Source organism: Orussus abietinus, unplaced genomic scaffold, assembly GCF_000612105.2.
Source record: "Orussus abietinus isolate OABI.00-Male unplaced genomic scaffold, Oabi_2.0 scaffold113, whole genome shotgun sequence".
NCBI lineage: Eukaryota > Metazoa > Arthropoda > Insecta > Hymenoptera > Orussidae > Orussus > Orussus abietinus.
In genome coordinates, this window is record NW_019394853.1 from 234,075 (window position 1) to 254,595 (window position 20,521).

The following is a 20,521-nucleotide window of genomic DNA, read 5'->3' on the forward strand; positions in this document are numbered from 1 at the left end:
TTACCTCGAATCCGGAAAAATCAGGATTTTGGAAAAACGTCGATTCGAATTTGAGGTAATTCTTTGAATGAAAATATTTACGTGGTATATTTTTATTCTGCGCGCTGGAGCCGATAAGCCCTGATATTAATTAATGAAGAGCTCGCGAGTAATCGCGGTGGCCTATTTTTTTTTTTTTTGGGGAGGAACTGTAATCGTTTCTGCACTTCCTGGCAATTTCCAGGGGCCGATTCGAATCGCGGCCATCTTCCGGATTTCCAAAGTCTCGTAATAATTCCACTTAGCTCGCAAATAGACGGGAGATCCTTTGACGACCTCGTTTCCGTTATTATGGCCGGGACGGGTAATTAGCAGATTTTAATCGGACTAAATTACGCCCCCCTCGTCCGTCTTGAATCGAATCGTGCCACTCGGGGTTTTCGCCCTCCGCGAATTCGCGACCCCAACTTTCAACCCTGGCGGGTTTATTCCCCGCGAATGTCTCGTAACTCCTGCTCGCTAATTATGGCCGGTAGTGTACAACGCGATGTACATCTCCGAATTTGCAACCCCGACTGCGATTAAGAGCAACGCAACGATGCGCACGTAAATTCTACCTATCTGCGAATCGAAACCACTCGGGGGTGCGAATGCGATGCACGGCGGCCAGATATGCACCCTGATGACAAAAGCTACCAAATTCAAAATTGTCAAGCAATTCTCAAAAAGGAAAACTGTACCAATAATTTCCATTACACTCCGTGAGTAATATTAATAAAAATAAATTATTCGTGCAAGCGATGCACCGCGGCCAGAGATGCACCCTGATGACAAAAGCTACCGAATTCAAAATTGTCAGGCAAATCTCAAAAAGGAAAGCTGTACCAATAATTTCCATTACACGCAGAGAGTAATATTAATAAAAATAGATTATCCGTGCAAGCGATGCACCCTGATGACAAAGCGACCGAATTCAAAATTGTCAGGCAAATCTCAAAAAGGAAAGCCCTACCAATAATTTCCATTACACGCCGTGAGTAATATTAATAAAAATAAATTATTCGTGCAAGCGATGCACCGCGGCCAGAGATGCACCCAGATGACAAAGCGACCGAATTCAAAATTATCAGGCAATTCTCAAAAAGAAAAGCCGTACCAATAATTTCCATTACACTCCGTGAATGATATTAATGAAAATAGATTATCCGTGCAAGCGATGCACTGCAGCCAGATATGCACCCTGATGACAAAAGCTACCGAATTCAAAATTGTCAGGCAAATCTCAAAAAGGAAAGCTGTACCAATAATTCCCATTACACTCCGTCAGTAATATTAATTGAAATAGATTATCCGTGCAACGATGCACCCTGATGACAAAGCGACCGAATTCAAAATTGTCAGGCAAATCTCAAAAAGGAAAGCCGTACCAATAATTTCCATTACACTCCGTGAGTAATATTAATGAAAATAGATTATCCGTGCAAGCGATGCACCGTGGCCAGAGATGCACCCAGATGACAAAAGCGACCGAATTCAAAATTGTCAGGCAATTCTCAAAAAGGAAAGCTGTACCAATAATTTCCATTACACTCCGTGAATAATATTAATGAAAATAGATTATTCCTGCAAACGATGCACCGCGGCCAGATATGCACCCTGATGACAAAGCTACCGAATTCAAAATTGTCAGGCAAATCTCAAAAAGGAAAACTGTCCCAATAATTCCCATTACCCTCCGTGAGTAATTATTATTGTATTAATGAAAAGAGATTATTCGTGCGGCGCCGAAGGTTCCTTTTTCTAAATTCCATTGGTTTCGACCCATACCTTCGAAAATTTATTAATATTAAAAATTCCATAATTCCTAAAATAAAACAGTAAATAATTCCTTCCCTTGTATTCCCGCGAGGCGCAATCGGTAAAGTTAAAGTCGATCGTCGAGGGGACGCTTCCCGTTTCCGGGAGCTTTAAAGCTCTCTTTTTAAGAAAAGTACGGAAATGGGGAAAAAATAAAACTAGTCCTGACCGAGGTGCGGTCTGCCTTGGCCAGCGCAATTCGTTCTCGGGGGATGAAATTTGCAGAGGCCGATTCGGCTCCGTTAAGCTTCGCTTTTGACCCAGGGGTGCTGATTATACGGAAACGCCGTGGTGGTTGCGGGTGTAACAGGTGTTACACGTGAAAAACGTGTCGCATTAAATTCAGATGTCTGCGCACATGTTGACCCAGGTCGCGCGGCTTCCGGCCCTGACCGTATCGTTATCCCGATATTTGCGAGAAATCCGCGATATTTCGTGCAGAAATGCCCCGAAAGCCGGTAAACGGTCTCCATAAAGGCTTAAACACCTGCTGAGGGTGGATTTGCCGTTTACCCCCCGCAGGGGAATTTCGGACGCTGCAACATGTGCCACCGACGATTCGACGTTTGCCTTTTTTCCACCTGATAAATTAAACAAGCAACACAATGTGCGATTAATTATTTAATGCGCCGGTTTTAATCTTAAGGTGAAGTGAAACACCCTTCAAATCAGTCGATTCGAATACAACACTTTTTTTTAAGGGTATTGGACCAAACTGTCCGAAACTTTGACACATCACTCCTGATCATCTAAGAATTGTCCTGACACATTGAAAATTTGGATTTTTCAACAAAATTTTTTAACTCATTCCAGANCGATATAAAAACCAACGTCGGGAACGTAGGCATTTAGAAAAATCTTCTTTATCGACGTCGATCAAGTTCCTCGACGTGTTTCACTTCACCTTAACACGGCCAAATTTGCCAAGCATAAATGATGAATGGAAAGGAATTTTTAAGTCATTTTTAACGCCCCGCTTGTAGTCTTATCAACGCGGTTGATTTTCAAAACCTACCCTTCGGGATTTCCCACCCCGCGCTTAACTCGCAAGTTTTAATTCCTTTTTAAAAAAATAAAGTTCCTCCGCTGCCTGATTCAAGTCCGAGGGATTTTACGATTCATAAATTAGTTCGGAGAGCCCTGAGTTGTCCGGGAAAATCATTACGGCCGTTTCAAACTACGTTAATACGGCTGCGAGAGACCCCTGGTCGAACTTTTAAATCTGGTTTCAACCCCCGGAAGCTCGGTCTCATACTTCGGGGAGCTTAGGCACGAAACAGTGGATTTTCCGTCAACGCATAAAAATATCCATGGAAAATTCTGTCAATAAAATCGAGACCCCCCCCCTAAAGCTCCTTTTCACAAACAAGTGAAATATTGGAAATCCTCTGATCATTAAATGAATAATTCCTGCCTCATATTCCCCATAGACATATTAAAATGCATACATTAAAATCGGAAACATTTACTGCAAATATTTCATATCCCCATTTAGAGGGGAATCACCCTGAGAGCTCCTATCTCATCGGGAAATGCTGATTAAACAATTGTTAATCCTGAAATAAACAATCCCAGTATTATTTCCCACCTCCATATCCCTCGAAAACGTATTTAAAAAAAAAATGGAATCTCACATTAAAAGTCGAAATAATTTAAATCCAGGCATCATCGTAAATGAGGGACTTTAATCCGAAAGAAATATCTGAGAGAATTTTCCCCCCATAAATAAATAATTTGAATACTCCTGGTTTCCTTGGAAGAATCTCCTCCATATCCATCGAAAACGTATTTAAAAAAAAATGGAATCTCACATTAAAAGTCGAAATAATTTAAATCCAGGCATCATCGTAATTGCTGGATTTTAATCCGAAGCAAAAGTCTGAGAGAATTTTCCCCCCATAAATAAATTGTTTGAATACTCCTAGTTTCCTTAGAAGAGTCACCTCCATATCCCTCGAAAACGTATTTAAAAAAAAAAAAGGAATCTCACATTAAAAGTCGAAATAATTTAAATCCAGGCATCATCGTAATTGCTGGATTTTAATCCGAAGGAAAAGTCTGAGAGAATTTTCCCCCCATAAATAAATAATTTGAATACTCCTGGTTTCCTTGAAAGAGTCACCTCCAAATCCCTCGAATACGTATTTAAAAAAAAAAGGAATCTCACATTAAAAGTCGAAATAATTTAAATCCAGGCATCATCGTAAATGCGGGATTTTAATCCGAAGGAAAAATCTGAGAGAATTTTCCCCCCATAAATAAATAGTTTGAATACTCCTGGTTTCCTTGAAAGAGCCACTTTTCCACCAAGTTTCCGCGGTATCGTTAATTTCCCAGGGAACGACAGCTATCGGAGCTCGCGCTTCAATGGCGGGTCGCGGCGGGGGAGGCTTCGTCGTCGTAAAGGGTATTGTCAATTGTTTAGATTAGTTTTTGGAATTTAACGGGGGGGTGCGTTAAGTTTTACGGCCCTGTCGATATTGCCGACTATAAACGTGTAGCCAGGGCATGCAAAACGCGAGGCGCGAGGCTAACGTCGTAATAAAGCCGGAAGTGCCATTAACCCAGTCGCGTAAGTCTGTAACGTTTTACGAGTCGAATCATAAACCGTCTGCCGGCTTTTTTTTTTCTTCCCTCGCGATCGCGAGGGGACGTATAACTTCCCTTGGATGGGGATACGTACCCCGTTCCCGTCGTCTACGTCCATTTGCTAAATTGCTCGAGTGTCGCGGTTGACGGCGACCGCAAAGGTGAGACATTTCTCGTGTCCTCGAGGAACCTCACGAAGTGTCTCTCTGAAATTGTCATTGTCGCGTTTGCGGTTAAGGGAGATTGTAGAGGCATCCTCCAGGAGGGTTACGAAGTGTCGCTCGGAAAATCTTTTTGCGACATTCACGGAAAAGAGAGCCGTACTTCGCGAAGTGCCTCGCTCTTTCTTATTTATAATAATTAATAATGAGGTATTTACGGAAAAGAGAGGCCCTACCCGTACTTCGCGAAGTGTCTCACTCTTTCTTATTTATTAGCATTTGATTTGAATTACGGAAAATTATAACATAAGATTACATTAAATTCAAGTGGAATTGCACCAATACGGTAAATATACAATGTTAGGTGTATTCGTACATTTTCTAATTTGTAATTCTCCCACTATACGTTTTTCTGAGTGAAACGTAAATTATGAAATGTGTAAAAATGTATGTAAATTTCCCTCGATTTTTATCAGTGCCTATTTATTAAGTGTCTCCCTAAAATCGGCGTTAACGTCCGCGGGCGCCATTTTTATTTCGGCCATTCTTCGGATAATTCGAGAATAGACTCGAGGCTCGATAGATATGTGAATTTTTTCCCCGTGGGAACATACAAAATTTCCTCCTACAAAGGCGTGGCTCGCTTTCGGTAAAATTTATCTCCTGCAATGACGCAGCCGGCCTCATTTATAGCTAATGGATAGAGTACCGTATTCGCAATTTCAATGAGGACCGTCGCGCGGCCGGCCGCCATATTGGAAAATTTAAAGAGCGTCTGGCGGGCCGACTAAAGTTTTAATAACGCCGTAAAATATGTAAAGGGAAATACAGTAAAATCGAGGCATCTCGGTGACCTTACGACCGGTACATTAATCGGTCGCAAACACATTTATTCCTCCCCATTATCCGTGATTCTTTAAAGGCCCGGTTTTAGTACAGCCCTAACACGTCGGGTTCAATTTCGCAGAACAACACGAAGCTGTTCACCTGGGAGGACAATCAACAAGTGGCGGATCTGATCGCCCAAAAGTCCCAGCCGAAGGTGAAAAGATTCGCCGTTAAAGTGGACGGTGGATTCGAGGCCCAGGTTCGACTTTTGCTGCCTCCAAATATCGATATATCGGGATCGACGAAACACCCGATGCTGGTTTACGTGTAAGTACGGAAAATACAACGGAGAAACATTTTCACCACATGCCAGAATGTTAATTAATTGAAAGTTTGTTCGATCCCGAGCAAGAGTTCCCGCCGAAAATTCCGATTATCCCGAAACATTGTTTCTCCGAATTTCCAGGAATATTCAAATTAACCCCGAGGAGATAATAAGAATTTTGGTAAATTAGATATCGGATATTTCTCGTCTAGTGAAATTATCAGGTGGGTTTCGGCATTACTTTCGGCTCTGACTTTTAATTCTCCTTTAGTCTTTTATTATTTAATAAATCCTAACCGGGAATTATGAGGCCAGTTTCCTTAGTCGGTGCACGTAAAAGTGCAACTTAGAAACTGAAGTATGTCCTCAAACTTGGTATTTACAATGAGAGCACTTCACTTGGACCGAGATATGTGTTAGGGGAGTTAGGTCCAACTTTTTCCGATTTTCCCGAGGGCAATCATACTTTATGGGCCGATTATCGGGCACCATGTGCACCTCTTCGAGAAGTGCATCGCCGATCATCGGACACATTTTTAGAAAAAAAAAAAGATTCCAACATTTATCCCACCGTCTCCTGTCTCGAGAGTCGTGGAAATTATCCCCCATTATCGGGGAAATCGCAGCTAAATTACGAAACTATTTTAATCGCGCATTCCAAGGGTGTACTACCCAGAAGTGGCTAATAGAGCTTAACGAGGCCAAGAGTGTACTTGAAGTGCCCCAACTTCGCACTTCCAGGATAATTAGGTACTTGACTCTACCCACGACGAACAAAAATGACACGTATTAAAAGACACAACTTCATCCACTTCTTACGTATTGTTCCAAAAATTGATATTAAAATTTCTGCGGCTATTCATCGATTCATTTTTTGCAACGAAAAGTGCATCCATTATTCAGGATTCTTGCCATTCAGGTGTATTTAACCTTTAAATAGAAATTAGGCAATTCTCCCCTAATAGCAGGGTGCAGTTTTTTTTTATATATATTAAATTCCCTGCAAGGAAGAAATTTTTATATTTGTGGAATAACCAGAATTTTCGGCGCGAGTCGATAGATGCATCTCGTGTATGCACATCGCTCTGGTAATTGCACATGCACCGGTATGGCTCAAGTATGCATTAAGGTGAAGTGAAACCCCTTTCAAATCAGTCGATTCGAATACAACACTTTTTTTTAAGGGTATTAGACCAAACTGTCCGAAACTTTGACACATCACTCCTAATCATCTAAGAATTGTCCTGACACATTGAAAATTTGGATTTTTTAAAAACATTTTTTAAGTCAGCCCAGACCAGAACCAAAATGGCGTCGAGCTCTGATATTTAGATCGATATACAATTATCGAAGGCTCTGATATGAGAAACGAAAGGGTCAGGACAATTTTACGAGAATTTAGAACACTCTGGTAATCGATAAACTCGCATTTTAACGGGATAAAGGCAAAAAAAGTGTTGTATGCGCTTCTATGCTAAAACGATGGTAATACGAGGTCTCGGAGTGAAAATTTAATTGACCTGGAAATCACAGATGGCGCAGGGGGTCCCTCCGCAGTCAATTAGGGCCTCAGAAAGCATGAATCCAGAGGATTTCTGGAGTTTTACTTCGATTTCTTTATAATTATTGTACGAAAACGACAGGTGGAGTATGCCATTTGGTGCAATACCCAATATAATTCGACCCAGCTGTCGATATAAAAACCAACGTCGGGAACGTAGGCATTTAGAAAAATCTTCTTTATCGACGTCGATCAAGTTCCTCGACGTGTTTCACTTCACCTTAACCAGGAGTGGAATTATCCCCTGGTCGAAGACACGTTCAATTGCCATCCGCAATTTCCGCACTTACGGGCGAGCTTACACCTAAGGGACGAAGAAGCCCGAGAAGGGGGAGAATCGAGGAAAAGCCCGCAAAGCCTCGGGATGGGAGAGAGAAAATATTCAAATACCCGATATCGTTGTAAGCTGCCTATAAGCCGATTAAAACGCGGATTACTCCGCGTGCACGCGAAAAGCTCCCTAAGGGGTGCACTAGGTACTGGCCGCGGTAATCACGGGGTAACGTGGAAGCTCAGGTGCGTCTACTTGGTGCAAGGAGAAATTCTAAAATCAAAGCTCCTCCTTAAAAATGCATTAACAATCCTCGGGAAATAATGGAGAAAGCTTGGAGCAGGATGCTGCTTGGGAAACCCGAATGATAATTTCATTAAACCAAAGAAATATATCCTGGAAAAGTACCGCGGAAATATTTTGTTAATTCCAAGATTAATTATTTCCCTCGAATAAACTGGAATTAATTGGACGCAACATTTGCCCGGAATAATGGCCATTCATTCGAGCCAAACAATTGAAATTAAGAAAATATTTCTCAGGTACAATGAACTCCTTTTTTCTGACCATCGTCACGACGAATTAGTAAATCAGAAAATGGGCTAATAAATTACTTAATAAATTAACCAATAATTAAGCAAGGTTATCAAATATGTTAAAGCTGTCTAATACAGCGAATAGGGACTGTCTTAAAGTATACGAGCGATAATGAATATTCCTAGGAAAAACGAGTCCGATGATATTCATAAATTTCATCCAGGTGAACTCAGGTCCGGAAATATCAGTAAACTAATAAAACAGGTAATTTACTTAATGAACCGAGCAATAGATAAAAAAAATGAGTAAATCACGTTATCACATTACCCAATCAGTAATTACTCCCCCTAAATACACGAACGGTGGCGTACATTTGGAGCGTTGATTTTCATATCCGTTTCCATGAACTTCCCGAGACTTCCCACGACGAATTAGTAAACCAGAAAACGGGCTAATAAATTACTTAATAAATTAACCAATAATTAAACAAGGTTATCCAATATGTTAAAGCTGTCTAATAGAGCGAATAGAGACTGTCTTAAAGTATACGAGCGATAATGAACATTCCTAGGAGAGACGAGCTCGATGAAATTCATAAATTTCATCCAGGTCCGGAAATATCAGTAAACTAATAAAACAGGTAATTTACTTAATGAACCGAGCAATAGATAAAAAAAATGAGTAAATCACGTTATCACATTACCCAATCAGTATTTACTCCCCCTAAATACACGAACGATGGCGTACATTTGGAGCGTTGATTTTCATATCCGTTCCCATGAACTTCCCGAGACTTCCCATCCGCTTTGAGTAAATCTTCGAGAGTAGGATCGAAAGAGTCGTTTAAGCCGTTCCCTGGGGGAGGTCTGATTCGCTGTCTCTTAAAAAATGCAGGCCGCGCACTCGACATGAGACCGACAGGCGGAAAGCTGGCGACAGCACTTTTCGGCGGAAGCCCGCTAAAGGGGAGGAAACGCCGAAAGGACCGATACCAGCGAAAGCACGAACGGGATTTTCCGGAAAAGGGGAAACCACTCAAAAAGATGGTGGCCTCTCGGGGACCCGAGTTTATGTACGGCGAGCACGTGGGTGCATAAAATACCATTAGATATGCGCGGCGGGTGCGAGCGGGTTTCCGTGTTTTCGGCATTTCCGCAAATTTACATCCCCATCCTAGAGAGATATAACTTCCGGCGCAAATCCTAATAACGGGCTAATTCCTGGCGCCGAACTCGAGCCTCGTCCGGAGACGAGATAAACAAAAATATGTCCCTAAAAAAAAAAAATTAAAATGTACGTAATATAAACTGGGAAGCAAAACGTTGCTTGGGCCTGTTTAGAATTTCTCTTTTTTATTTTTAATATACTTTTCGGGACATATCCTGATAATGGACCAATTCAAGGTACTGGATTCGGCCCTACGTATATTAAGTAAATGTTCATCAACGAATTATATGCAAGAATTTATTGCTAATTATTTGCTCGCGGAAAAACCAAATTTCAATTTTTTTGCTCACCCCTAAAGGGGTGAATCGCCACCCCTAGTGATGATCGCGGGACAGAAACATGAAACACATGGGAGAATCGAACTATTTCTTCACGTGGAAATTAATCGCTAATTAATGTAGGTTTGATAATTGTATTTTTACAAAGATATTGGTTCTTCTCGGAGCAATTAATTTCCACGTGAAGAAATAGTTCGATTCTCCCATATTTTTCATGTTTCTGTCCTGCGATCATCACTAGGGGTGGCGATTCACCCCTTCAGGGGTGAGCAAAAAAATTGAAATTCGGTTTTTCCGCGAGCAAATAATTAGCAATAAATTCTGGTACATAATTCGTCGATGAACATTTACTTAATAATTGTTTTTCATTGTGGCAGTGTTAGCTTTATATAAAGCTGACATCGCCACCATTTTTCGGAAAAGTATAAGAGCAAAAAATTTGTCTCTTGGGCAATAAAATAGCAATGAATTAGCAATAAATTTTGCAACAAATTTTATTGAATTGTGCTAAAGTAGCAATTCCAGCTTCATATACATATCCAAAATACCTATACGTGCCGAAACCTTCTCCGCATCCGCATCCGCGTTGCGGACGAAATCTCCACAGCTAACTTTCCCAAGGAACGACTTTCGTCGGTATTGCAGGGCTCTGTAGCGTAGAAAAGTTTGCATTATTTTCTCGTGCTGGGCCCTCTAGTTTTCTTTTCCGCGCGGTCCAATTTCGAGGGAAAGCGGTCGGAAATTTCGCGGGGAATTTGAAATTCATCTCGCAGGCTCGTTTACGGGGGGAAAGTGCGAATCTCGAGCCGGGGAAAACTCAGCCCCGTGAGAAACTCCTGGGGCTCCTCTCCGAAGGCTCGGCTCCAGATTCCAGCATCACCGGGACGCTCCTCTCCCTGGGGATTTATGGCCGTTCCTTGGTAGCGATTCTTCCGCCGTGCCTCCGCATTCCGGGACTTTTCCCCCGCCTCCTGCGACCGGTAGTTGTTGGTAATCCTCTTTCCTCTCATAGGATCGTGCGCCAGATTATTCATGGACCTCGCGGAGGAAGTGGCGGGCGCGAGAACTTTCAGCGAGGTCGTGAAAAGCCGCCTACCAATCGAAATCGTCCATTTGAATTCCCGTCGATACCAAGCCGCGATATGAGCGTCTTTTTTGAAAATGATAAGCCATCGCAATGCCTAATTTTCATGTCAGGTCATCATTTTTCTGCCGAGCCTGTATTTCACATTTATTAAGGTGATATGAACGTGTGATATATATGTTACGGTGAAACACCGAAATCTGGAGAATGTCGACTTTCACCGGTGAATGTCAACATTCACATAGTCGGTTAGTGTATGTCCGAAATATTTGCTAAATACCCTTATTTCTGACTTACACCGGTACATGCTGACATTCACCGGTGTGTGATTGTCGACACACACTGGAGAGGGTCCGAATGTACAACAATGTTATGAAATATTCGATCTTTCACCGACGTATTTGGTATCTGTTGACATTCACCGGTGAAAGTCGACATTCTCCAATTTCGGCCATTCACCGTAACATATACATACAAGAATAGAAAATATTTATAAAACTTTTCTGCAAACTGGGTGCACCAAATTATCTAAAACATTGACACGTGATTACGGAGGCTCTAAGGAAGGACGCGCTGCCCGTGAAATTTCATTTTTCGAGAAAAAAAAATATATATATGTATCCACATCCTCTTAACAATATTTGGTACCGTGTGATATATACATACAAGAATAGAAAATATTTACAAAACTTTTCTGCAAACTGAGTGCACCAAATTATCTAAAACATTGACACGTGATTACGGAGGCTCTAAGTAAGGACGCGCTGCCCGTGGTTTCATTTTTCGAGAAAAAAAAATATATATGTATCCACATCCTCTTAACAATATTCGGTACCGTGTGATATATACATACCAAGAAGTGAAAATATTTATAAAATTTTTCTCCAAACTGGGTGCACCAAATTATTTAAAACATTGACACGTGATTACGGAGGCTCTAAGGAAGGATGCGCTACCCGTGAAATTTCATTTTTCGAGAAAAAAATATATATGTATCGATATCCATATTTCACATCCTCTTAACAATATTTGGTAACTTTTAGGTACGGTGGGCCAGATTCTTACCAAGTAACGGAGAAGTTCAACGTCGACTGGGGAACGTATCTGGTGACCAACAAAAGCATCATTTACGCCGTCATCGATGGCAGAGGGTCCGGATTAAAAGGCAACAGGATGCTGTTCGCAGGATACCGGAACCTCGGCACCGTGGAAATCGTCGACCAAATAAACGTCACCAGGTAAATCAAAGGAACACGCGAGGTACCTGTAAAAGTGACCAATTAAGTTGCTCCGTAAGTTCGTGGGTGCAGTTATTTCAATAAATTTCTTCTAAGGTATTTGCATATTACAAATAGAACTGTCATGAACTTCCGAAGCAGCCTGATATGAATATATAAAATTGTCGCGCTTCCTGGTGGATAACCTTATCGCCCCGAGGAACGTGAATCGAAAATCGAACTCTGGATAAATGTCGGTCTAATTCGTGGGAAGCTCATCGGAGGAAATGGACTTCCTCGTCCCCGAAAACGAGATGTGAATCCAGGTCCTCCCGGAATCCGAAGAAGATTTCCTGGTCCACTCGTCTTCAGCATCCGCAAGGAGTCGAGGGGTCCGTTAATCCCGTAATTTCCTCTCGGCTGTAACTAACTTCTAACTTGTAATCCGAAATCCGCGTCCGTTAAATTAACTCGTCCCAGGATCGTGCCCAGGAAAGGTTAAGGTGAAGTGAAACACCCTTCAAATCAGTCGATTCGAATACAACACTTTTTTTTAAGGGCATTAGACCAAACTGTCCGAAACTTTGACACATCACTCCTGATCGTCTAAGAATTGTCCTGACACATTGAAAATTTGGATTTTTTAAGAAAATTTTTTAACTCAGCCCAGACCAGAACCAAAATGGCGTCGAGCTCTCATATTTCGATCGATATACAATTATCAAAGGCTCTGATATGAGAATCGAAAGGGTCAGGACAATTTTACGAGAATTTAGAACACTGTGGTAATCGATAAACTCGCATTTGAACGGGATAAAGGCAAAAAAAGTGTTGTATGCGCTTCTATGCTGAAACGATGGGAATACGAGGTCTCGGAGTGAAAATTTAATTGACCTGGAAATTCACAGATGGCGCAGGGGGTCCCTCTGCAGTCAATTAGGGCCCCAGAAAGCTTGAATCCAGAGGATTTCTGGAGTTTTACTTCGATTTCTTGATATTTATTGTACGAAAACGACAGGTGTAGTATGCCATTTGGTACAATATTCAATGTAATTCGACACAGCTGTCAATATAAAAACGAATGTCGGCAACGTAGGCATTAAGAAGAATCTTCTTTATCGACGTCGATCAAGTTCCTCGACGTGTTTCACTTCACCTTAAGGTGTAAATTGTCGTAAAATTGTCCTGACCCTTTGGATTCGCATATCAGAGCCTTCGATAATTGTATATTGATCGAAATATGAGAACTCGACGCCATTTTGTTTCTGGTCTGGAATGAGTTAAAACATTTTTTTGAAAAATCCAAATTTTCAATGTGTCAGGACAATTCTTAGATGATCAGGAGTGATGTGTCAAAGTTTCGGACAGTTTGGTCTAATACCCTTAAAAAAAAGTGTTGTATTCGAATCGACTGATTTGAAGGATGTTTCAGTTCACCTTAACTGGCCTAAATTGAATGAATTGTCATGTGCAAAGGACGTAATTATTAGGCTTATCTGTTGAGGAGAATGTTGTCGGTTAATAAGAATTATATCGCAATTCTTCCGTGCGTCGCTCGCGGAGGGAAATGCGGTCTCCCTCAAATGAGGTTATTTTATTTCCAAGCAATATTTATTCAAGCTCGATATGGCTTTTAGAAACGTCCCGTGTTGGGTGCACCTGCAAGAGCGGGGAAACTCCGGCAAAGGAAATCGGAGGGAGCGTTCGCCCGCGAAACGCGAGTTACGTGGTAACGCGAGTCGCCCCTTTTTTCGAGTATTTGTGTGTGTCGCGGGCATTCATGGAAATACCTGATTTTTCTACCTCGGGAAAGTGCGGATCGCCTCGAAATTCCGCAGCGCGTCGGTTTGGACGCGGCACCGATTGCCGGCCGAGATTGCGGAAAGCGTTTCCGCATTTGTAAGCATCAAACGCGGAGGCGAGTAAAGATTATAAGACCGTTGCGGTTCCGCGGGGGAAGACGTCCCCAGGGATGCGGAATGGACGAGACGCGGCGGAAATACCTAGGTTTAAAAAAGACGGTCGGTTTTGCGAAAGTCGCATCGGGATTCTGCAATTTTCCCTATCTAACTGATAATATCGCGGCTGATAATCGTTGGTCTTACCTTGTGCCTAGAGATATGTCTTAAAAATTGGTCATTATATTTATGCACTTGGCGCGAGATTCTACCAAGTTTCCTATTTTCATTTCCTGGGTCGATTCATCATTTTGTAGCTATTGGGTCTTTCTTCGTGTCTTTTTAATGGTATTTATTTAAAAAAAAAATTATTTCCATCAATCATTAGCCTTTTCTGAGGACAGATTTAATTCCAAAGCTTATTAGATACTCCACATTCGAATTCTCACGTATCCCGATTTTCTTAACAATAAATACTAATTTTTTTATTTCCTAATCGTGCGCCTCATCCGACCGTCGCGTTTAAAATTTTTTAGTCTAAAATTTCTACATCTTGAATTTTATTCCAAGCAGTGTATTTTTACCGAGCCGTGATTTATTCATCAGAACATTCAATAAACACGGAAGAAATATGGGCGTGAGTAATAATTTATCGGGAAATATTTTTCCAGGACGTTCTCCTTTAGAAATGGATTTCTCAGTGTCTCGTTCCGGTCATTGGGGGAGATCTCGCGATTTGCTCGCGATTCGCGTCCTTCCGACGTGCGATGGAAGAGGTTCTCGTCGAGAGACGGTCGGAAGTAACTGCGGTAAATTGACGAGAATCGGGAATCGGGAATCCTTCCTCTGGGCGTGAGCGACGTCCGCGTTTCGGAGCAGCCTAGCACGCTGTCCATTAGTCGGAGAGAGACCGAGCGATGCCGCGGACAGGGCGAAGGAGAGAGACGGAGCGAGCGAGGCGGGACCGAGGGTATAGACGGCCGAGCAAAAAGATTCAACTAAATCTGCCGTAACCGGCGGAAAATAAATCTTCACTTGCTTTAATTTACGTCCTTTTTTTTTATAACTGCATCGAGGGGAATCGCTCTCGTCCGAGCTTGTTGGTCCGACAGATATTTCATTTGGATGGAACCCTTCTAGGACCCACTGACACGTAAGGGAATGTTTATTTCTTCCTCTGTTCGATAGCACTGATTTATCGGGCTAAGCGAAAACGGCGAAGGGGGGTTTCGAAAATGGGATCGAAACGGGGATTTAGATCCCTATGGTCTGCGTGACTCTATTCCGTTATGCAAAAAAATTCCGATTTCTGGACATCTTGAATTTTGCCCAATTATTTTCTCTTATATTTTAATTAATAAAAATAATATGACGGAGCCAAGCTGAACTTATCCGTGGTTGGAAAGCTTTACGAGAACACGGGTGTCTCGTATTGGGGAGAAAATTTGTATATCTCGATTTTTTAATAATTATCGCTTCCCTCATTTTAGGGAACCAACAAAGCTGGCGGAGTCATAGAGTCATTGTTCGGAATTTCCCTCGACACGCTGGGAAAATTGTCCAAGAGTCTCTCTTCACTTCCTTCGGCCATTTGGAAAATCGATATTGCCCGTAAAATCTGAGTATTATTTTTCGATAATTATTGCCTCCTTCATTTTAGTGAACGAAAAAATTGGACGGAGTCACAGGGTCATTGTTCGGAATCTACGCCGAGGAAAAGCCGAGTTTTGTCCCCGTGCGGTGGGAAAATTTTCCAAGAGCCACCCCTAAGCCGCCTCGGGGGCAGCAGCTGTAATTTTCTGCGCCTTTGTACGCCGGGAAAAAAATGTAATTTGGACCGCATTATGAGCGCCGGGGGCGCCGCTTTGTGGCGCGCGCAGGGCGAGTCAAATCTTGTAATTTGCACCTTCGCGTTACTTTTGCCGGCTGGGGGTCGTAACGCAGTTTCGAAGGAATTCCGTCGTCACCCGTTGTCGTTTCCGCAGCGTGGGAGGACCTTGCTCAGGGAGTTTACGCATTTTAAGAGCTACACTGCCGCACCCTTAGCGGACGCTCGATTTGGCAGTTTAACGAGCCCCGCCTCGTAACACCCCGGACGTTTCATGGCCGTGGTTTTCTCCGCATGAAAAAGGGCTCGACGGAATTAGAGGGAGCACTTTGCGGCTGCCTGGCGGAACATCTGAAAACCTCGCGCAACGAGATGTCCCCGAGGATGTGCGCTTACGTTCCAGGGTGCATAAACGTAAAAGCGAGCGCATCGCGTCGGTCCAGAAGGGCGCCTCGTAAAGACCCAAATCGCTTCATCATTTTCGAGCAGCTGCGCCCACTTGCAGATGTGGAATTCGCGGTGGAAATTCCCATCGCGAATTAATATATGTATTGATAATAACGATGGGCGATCGGAGGGTATTTTTAAATTTTGTATTGCAAATCGAATCGCAACTTCATCATTCAAACTTCATTTCGAGGAGATGCGCCCACTTGCAGATGAGGAATTCGCGGTGGAAATTCCCATCGCGAATTAATATATGTATTGATAATAACGATGGGCGATCGGAGGGTATTTTTAAATTTTGTATTGCAAATCGAATCACAACTTCATCATTCAAACTTCATTTCGAGGAGATGCGCCCACTTGCAGATGTGGAATTCGCGGTGGAAATTCCCATCGCGAATTAATGTATATAATGATAATAATGATGGGCGATTGGAGGGTATTTTTAAATTTTCTATTGCAAATTGAGACGCAATTTCATAATTTTCGAATAGATGCGGCCACTTGCAGATGTGGAATTCGCGGTTGAAATTCGCATCGCGAATTAGTATACCGCGATAATAACGATTAACGAACCGAGAGTATTTTGAAACTTTGTATCGCAAATTGAAGTAGAGCTGCATAATTTTCGAGTCGTTGCGGCGAATCGCAGTAGTCGAAGAATCCCCGTTGAAAATCCGTGGAAAATTATGAAAATCCGCATTGCAAGTTAATACACCGTGGTGATAATGATTTTCGAGCGGGGAGTATTTTGGAACTCTGTACTGCAAATTGAAGCGGAGCGTATGTAGGTTGGAGAGATTATCGAGAGTAATAATTCCATATGAATTATCGTAGAATGCAAATTGTACCGCCTGTATAAATATACAGATATCCCATTGTCAAGATGAATCGCATCGCTTCACCGAGAAAAAAAAAAAGATTAGTTGCCCAAATCATGTATAATTGTAAGAAACAATTATTTAGCCGGAAAGTAAAATTGCCCGACAATTTCTTTCTCAGGATATTGCTTGTACATAAGTAGCGGTGCCCAATTTTTCGAAAAATTGTTGTCGTTGATATACAATAATGTCACATGTTCCTTATCGTATGAAATCAAGAAGGAAATCGTTTTCACCGAATCCCGAGGGAGTCGTACCTCGGCTTGGGCTCTAATTGCAGAAAATAATTGCCACCAACGTAGCAACAATGTCAGCCAGTCCGGGCGGAAGTCTCTGTAAATTGTGTCCAGCAAACTAGTTAACTCTTTCCCACCGGAAACGAATGTCGGACGCGTCTCCGGAAGAAATTCGGTCGGCGAGTTGAAACCGAAATCGCGGTCCGGGCACTCGGTTAAGCCCGATCGGATCGAACCGATCAGGGAGAAGAATTCGATTAGCCGGGCGAAGATTCGACGGATCGGTAACGAGGACGCCGGATTTATCTCCGGCCGTTCTTCCGGTCGGGGCCGAACGGACCTCGGTTTCCGGGGTCGAATTGAAATAAATTATCCGGGACTCCATCCCGGCACCGTGATTCTGGGAAGAGTGGAAAAGGGAAGAAAAGCGTGGAAAGGAATGGAGAAAGGGTGGAGAATGGGAGGAAACACCCGCGGACACGAGGCCTCGATAAATTCGGCCACCCCGCTGACGATTTTCTTCTCGTTAAGGTGAAGCGAAAATAATTCAATTAAGGTGAAGTGAACCATCCTTCAAATCAGTCGATTCGAATACAACACTTTTTTTAAGGGTATTAGACCAAACTGTCCGAAACTTTGACACATCACTCCTGATCATCTAAGAATTGTCCTGACACATTGAAAATTTGGATTTTTCAACAAANGCAGTCAATTAGGGCCCTAGAAGGCACGAATCCAGAGGATTTCTGGAGTTTTACTTCGATTTCTTGATAATTATTGTACGAAAACGACAGGTGGAATATGCCATTTGGTACAATACACAATATAATTCGACCCAGCTGTCAATATAAAAACGAACGTCGGCAACGTAAGCATTTAGAAAAATCTTCTTTATCGACGTTGATCAAGTTCCTCGACGTGTTTCACTTCACCTTAAGTACAGAAAATGACCATAAAACGTTTCGCTAGATTTCAGTTTGAGTAATTAATTCATTCTCACGGTCGAAAGGCGTCTTTTAGCAGCTAATTCATTCGTTAATTTAGCAAGCATATTTTTTAAATGGCTACATCCACGATTTGATGCCAATTCTGAATATTTACGTTATTGGTGAGATTATTCCTGCAGTAAGAGCAAAACTTTATCGGCATTTGACGTTTGCTAAAAGCGCAAATGTCTTTTTTTTTTTTTTTCCGTGCAGTCGGTGACCCTTTTGCATGTCTTACATTTGAAAAAAAATCTCCGGTAAACCGGGTTTTTACCGCCGTAACGTTTCAAAGAAAGTCTCCCAGCTTTGGGTATAAAGGAGACCTCGGAACAGGGTGCGAAGCGGACGGACGCCGCGCATCGCGTATCGCGCATTGCGCACCGCAGCGGGACAGAGAGAGCGATAAGGGGCGAAAGGGGCGCAAAGAGAGATAGAGACGGAAAGAGAGACGGCGCGATACGAAGCGACGGAGGTGAAACGACGAAGCTCGCAATTCCGCAATCGCTTGGCGAGCTTCCAAATTCGCGACTGCCTTTTTACGCGGCGGACGCGACGCGCCAGCAAAACACCGGGAGTCCCGGTCACGCCCAACTCGTGGCGGATCTGCTGGCGACTAGCAATGCCAGCGACAAAAATAATCGTTTAACCCTAGATCTATCTACAATTATTACCAGTTATCCCTATAAATCCGGTCAAATTGACTGGCACATCTAATATTATCCCATGGATCAAAGAAAAAAGTAACGCATCTATCGCTACGCGAGTGACCCGTAAGGTGACGCGCGGCGGCCATCTTGTTTTCCTGGCGTCCTCGAGGTTTCACCTAAGAAGTATCATAAAAACAATTCGACAGCAATTCGGCGTACAGGATAACTGTTATCGTCATTTATAATATTTGTTCTTAAATTAATGTCTAATTTCACAATCTTTACGCCCTTCTTCGCGGGTTTTATGATACTTCGAGAGCCGCCATGCGCAACACCCAAAGATGGCCGCCACGATCCCCGCGTTTAGAGCCGGCACTGTGTTACATTTTCGTTCCTAGATCCATGCTTTATGTTATCCATTATCTCTATCGAGTCATACTCGTCCTGGGGTCTACAACCACAAGACGAGGGAAGTTGCGACCGTCTTTTCGGGTTTTTCGTAGATTCGCCTTAAACTCGAAGTCCGTCCACGTAGGTCCCGCCTTGATTGTCCATGGTCGCTCGTCTTCGAAACTAGCTGGTGCCGCAATGCTTGATACGTAGCCACTGCCGTAATTCACGGCCTGGAGGTGGCTGCAAGAAGCTGAGGATTTATGCGCCCCTTCTCGAACATTAACAGGAAAACCGACGTCGCGGCGTATCTCAGGGTGATGGACGATACGAGTCGTTGATAACGCTTCTTCGGTTTCAGATACCTCCAGGACACCTTCCCTTACATCGACCCGTCCAGGACGGCGATCTGGGGCTGGAGCTACGGCGGTTACGCCACGGGCATGTCGCTCGCCGAGGACCGCGATGGCGTCTTCAAGTGCGGAATGTCGGTGGCACCTGTCACCGACTGGGCCCTCTACGGTAAGCCGATCGATCGACTCGCCTCCCTGCAATCAGAAATAGCCGATCAGTTCCTCAAAAAAAGGTCCCACCTTCGCGTGGTCAGTCCTCAAAATGGCCGCGGTTAAGAAATATCAGGCTTTAAAAATCGCTCACCGCCAATCTGGCCCCAAAATACGTTTTCTTAAGCTCCATTTTCCGGGCTAAATTAAAATCCAACGTCGACAATTTCACTGCATCTCTCCGCGCTACCTCCTGAGGGTGTTAAGCCCCGTTTACCTAACCTGCAAAATGCATTTTGCAGGGTTAAAACCTCGTGAGCTTTCGTTCTTCGCCCTGGTAATTGAGAAAGGGACTCACGGATGTGACGGCATCGATTCCTGGATTAATTACCGCTTCCAATTGCTTCCAATTGCAGATACCATTTATACGGAGCGCTTCATGGGTCTGCCGACGAGAGGTGACAATCTCGGTGGTTACGAACAAGGCCGGCTGGGGAAAAACGTGGACAACATGAGGACAAAGAGCTATTATCTGATCCACGGTACCTTGGACGATAACGTGCACTATCAGCAGTCGCTGATGCTCGCGAAGACCCTCGAGCAAAACGACATCCTGTTCAGACAACAGGTGTGTTATCAACCGTCGCCGTCAATTTGGCTCACTCGCTCAGAAACGCAAAATAATATCGAGTTTTGAATATCTAAAAGAGGACGTTAGATAATAGTATTGATAACAATGGCAAGAGTGATGTGAAAGACGTCGAGAAACTTAATGAACGTCGGTTAAAAGA

General features: G+C 43.0%; 1 protein-coding gene across 1 annotated transcript in view; it reads left to right on the forward strand.

Annotated features, from left to right (window-relative positions):
* The window catches only part of LOC105700093 (venom dipeptidyl peptidase 4), a 236,569-nt gene that overhangs the window by 214,858 nt on the left and 1,190 nt on the right, over positions 1-20,521 (forward strand). The window contains exons 13-16 of the mRNA XM_023433347.1: positions 5,554-5,741; positions 11,741-11,935; positions 19,589-19,749; positions 20,147-20,358. Coding sequence (XP_023289115.1) covers positions 5,554-5,741; positions 11,741-11,935; positions 19,589-19,749; positions 20,147-20,358 — 756 coding nt within the window. The remainder of the gene's footprint in view (positions 1-5,553; positions 5,742-11,740; positions 11,936-19,588; positions 19,750-20,146; positions 20,359-20,521) is intronic.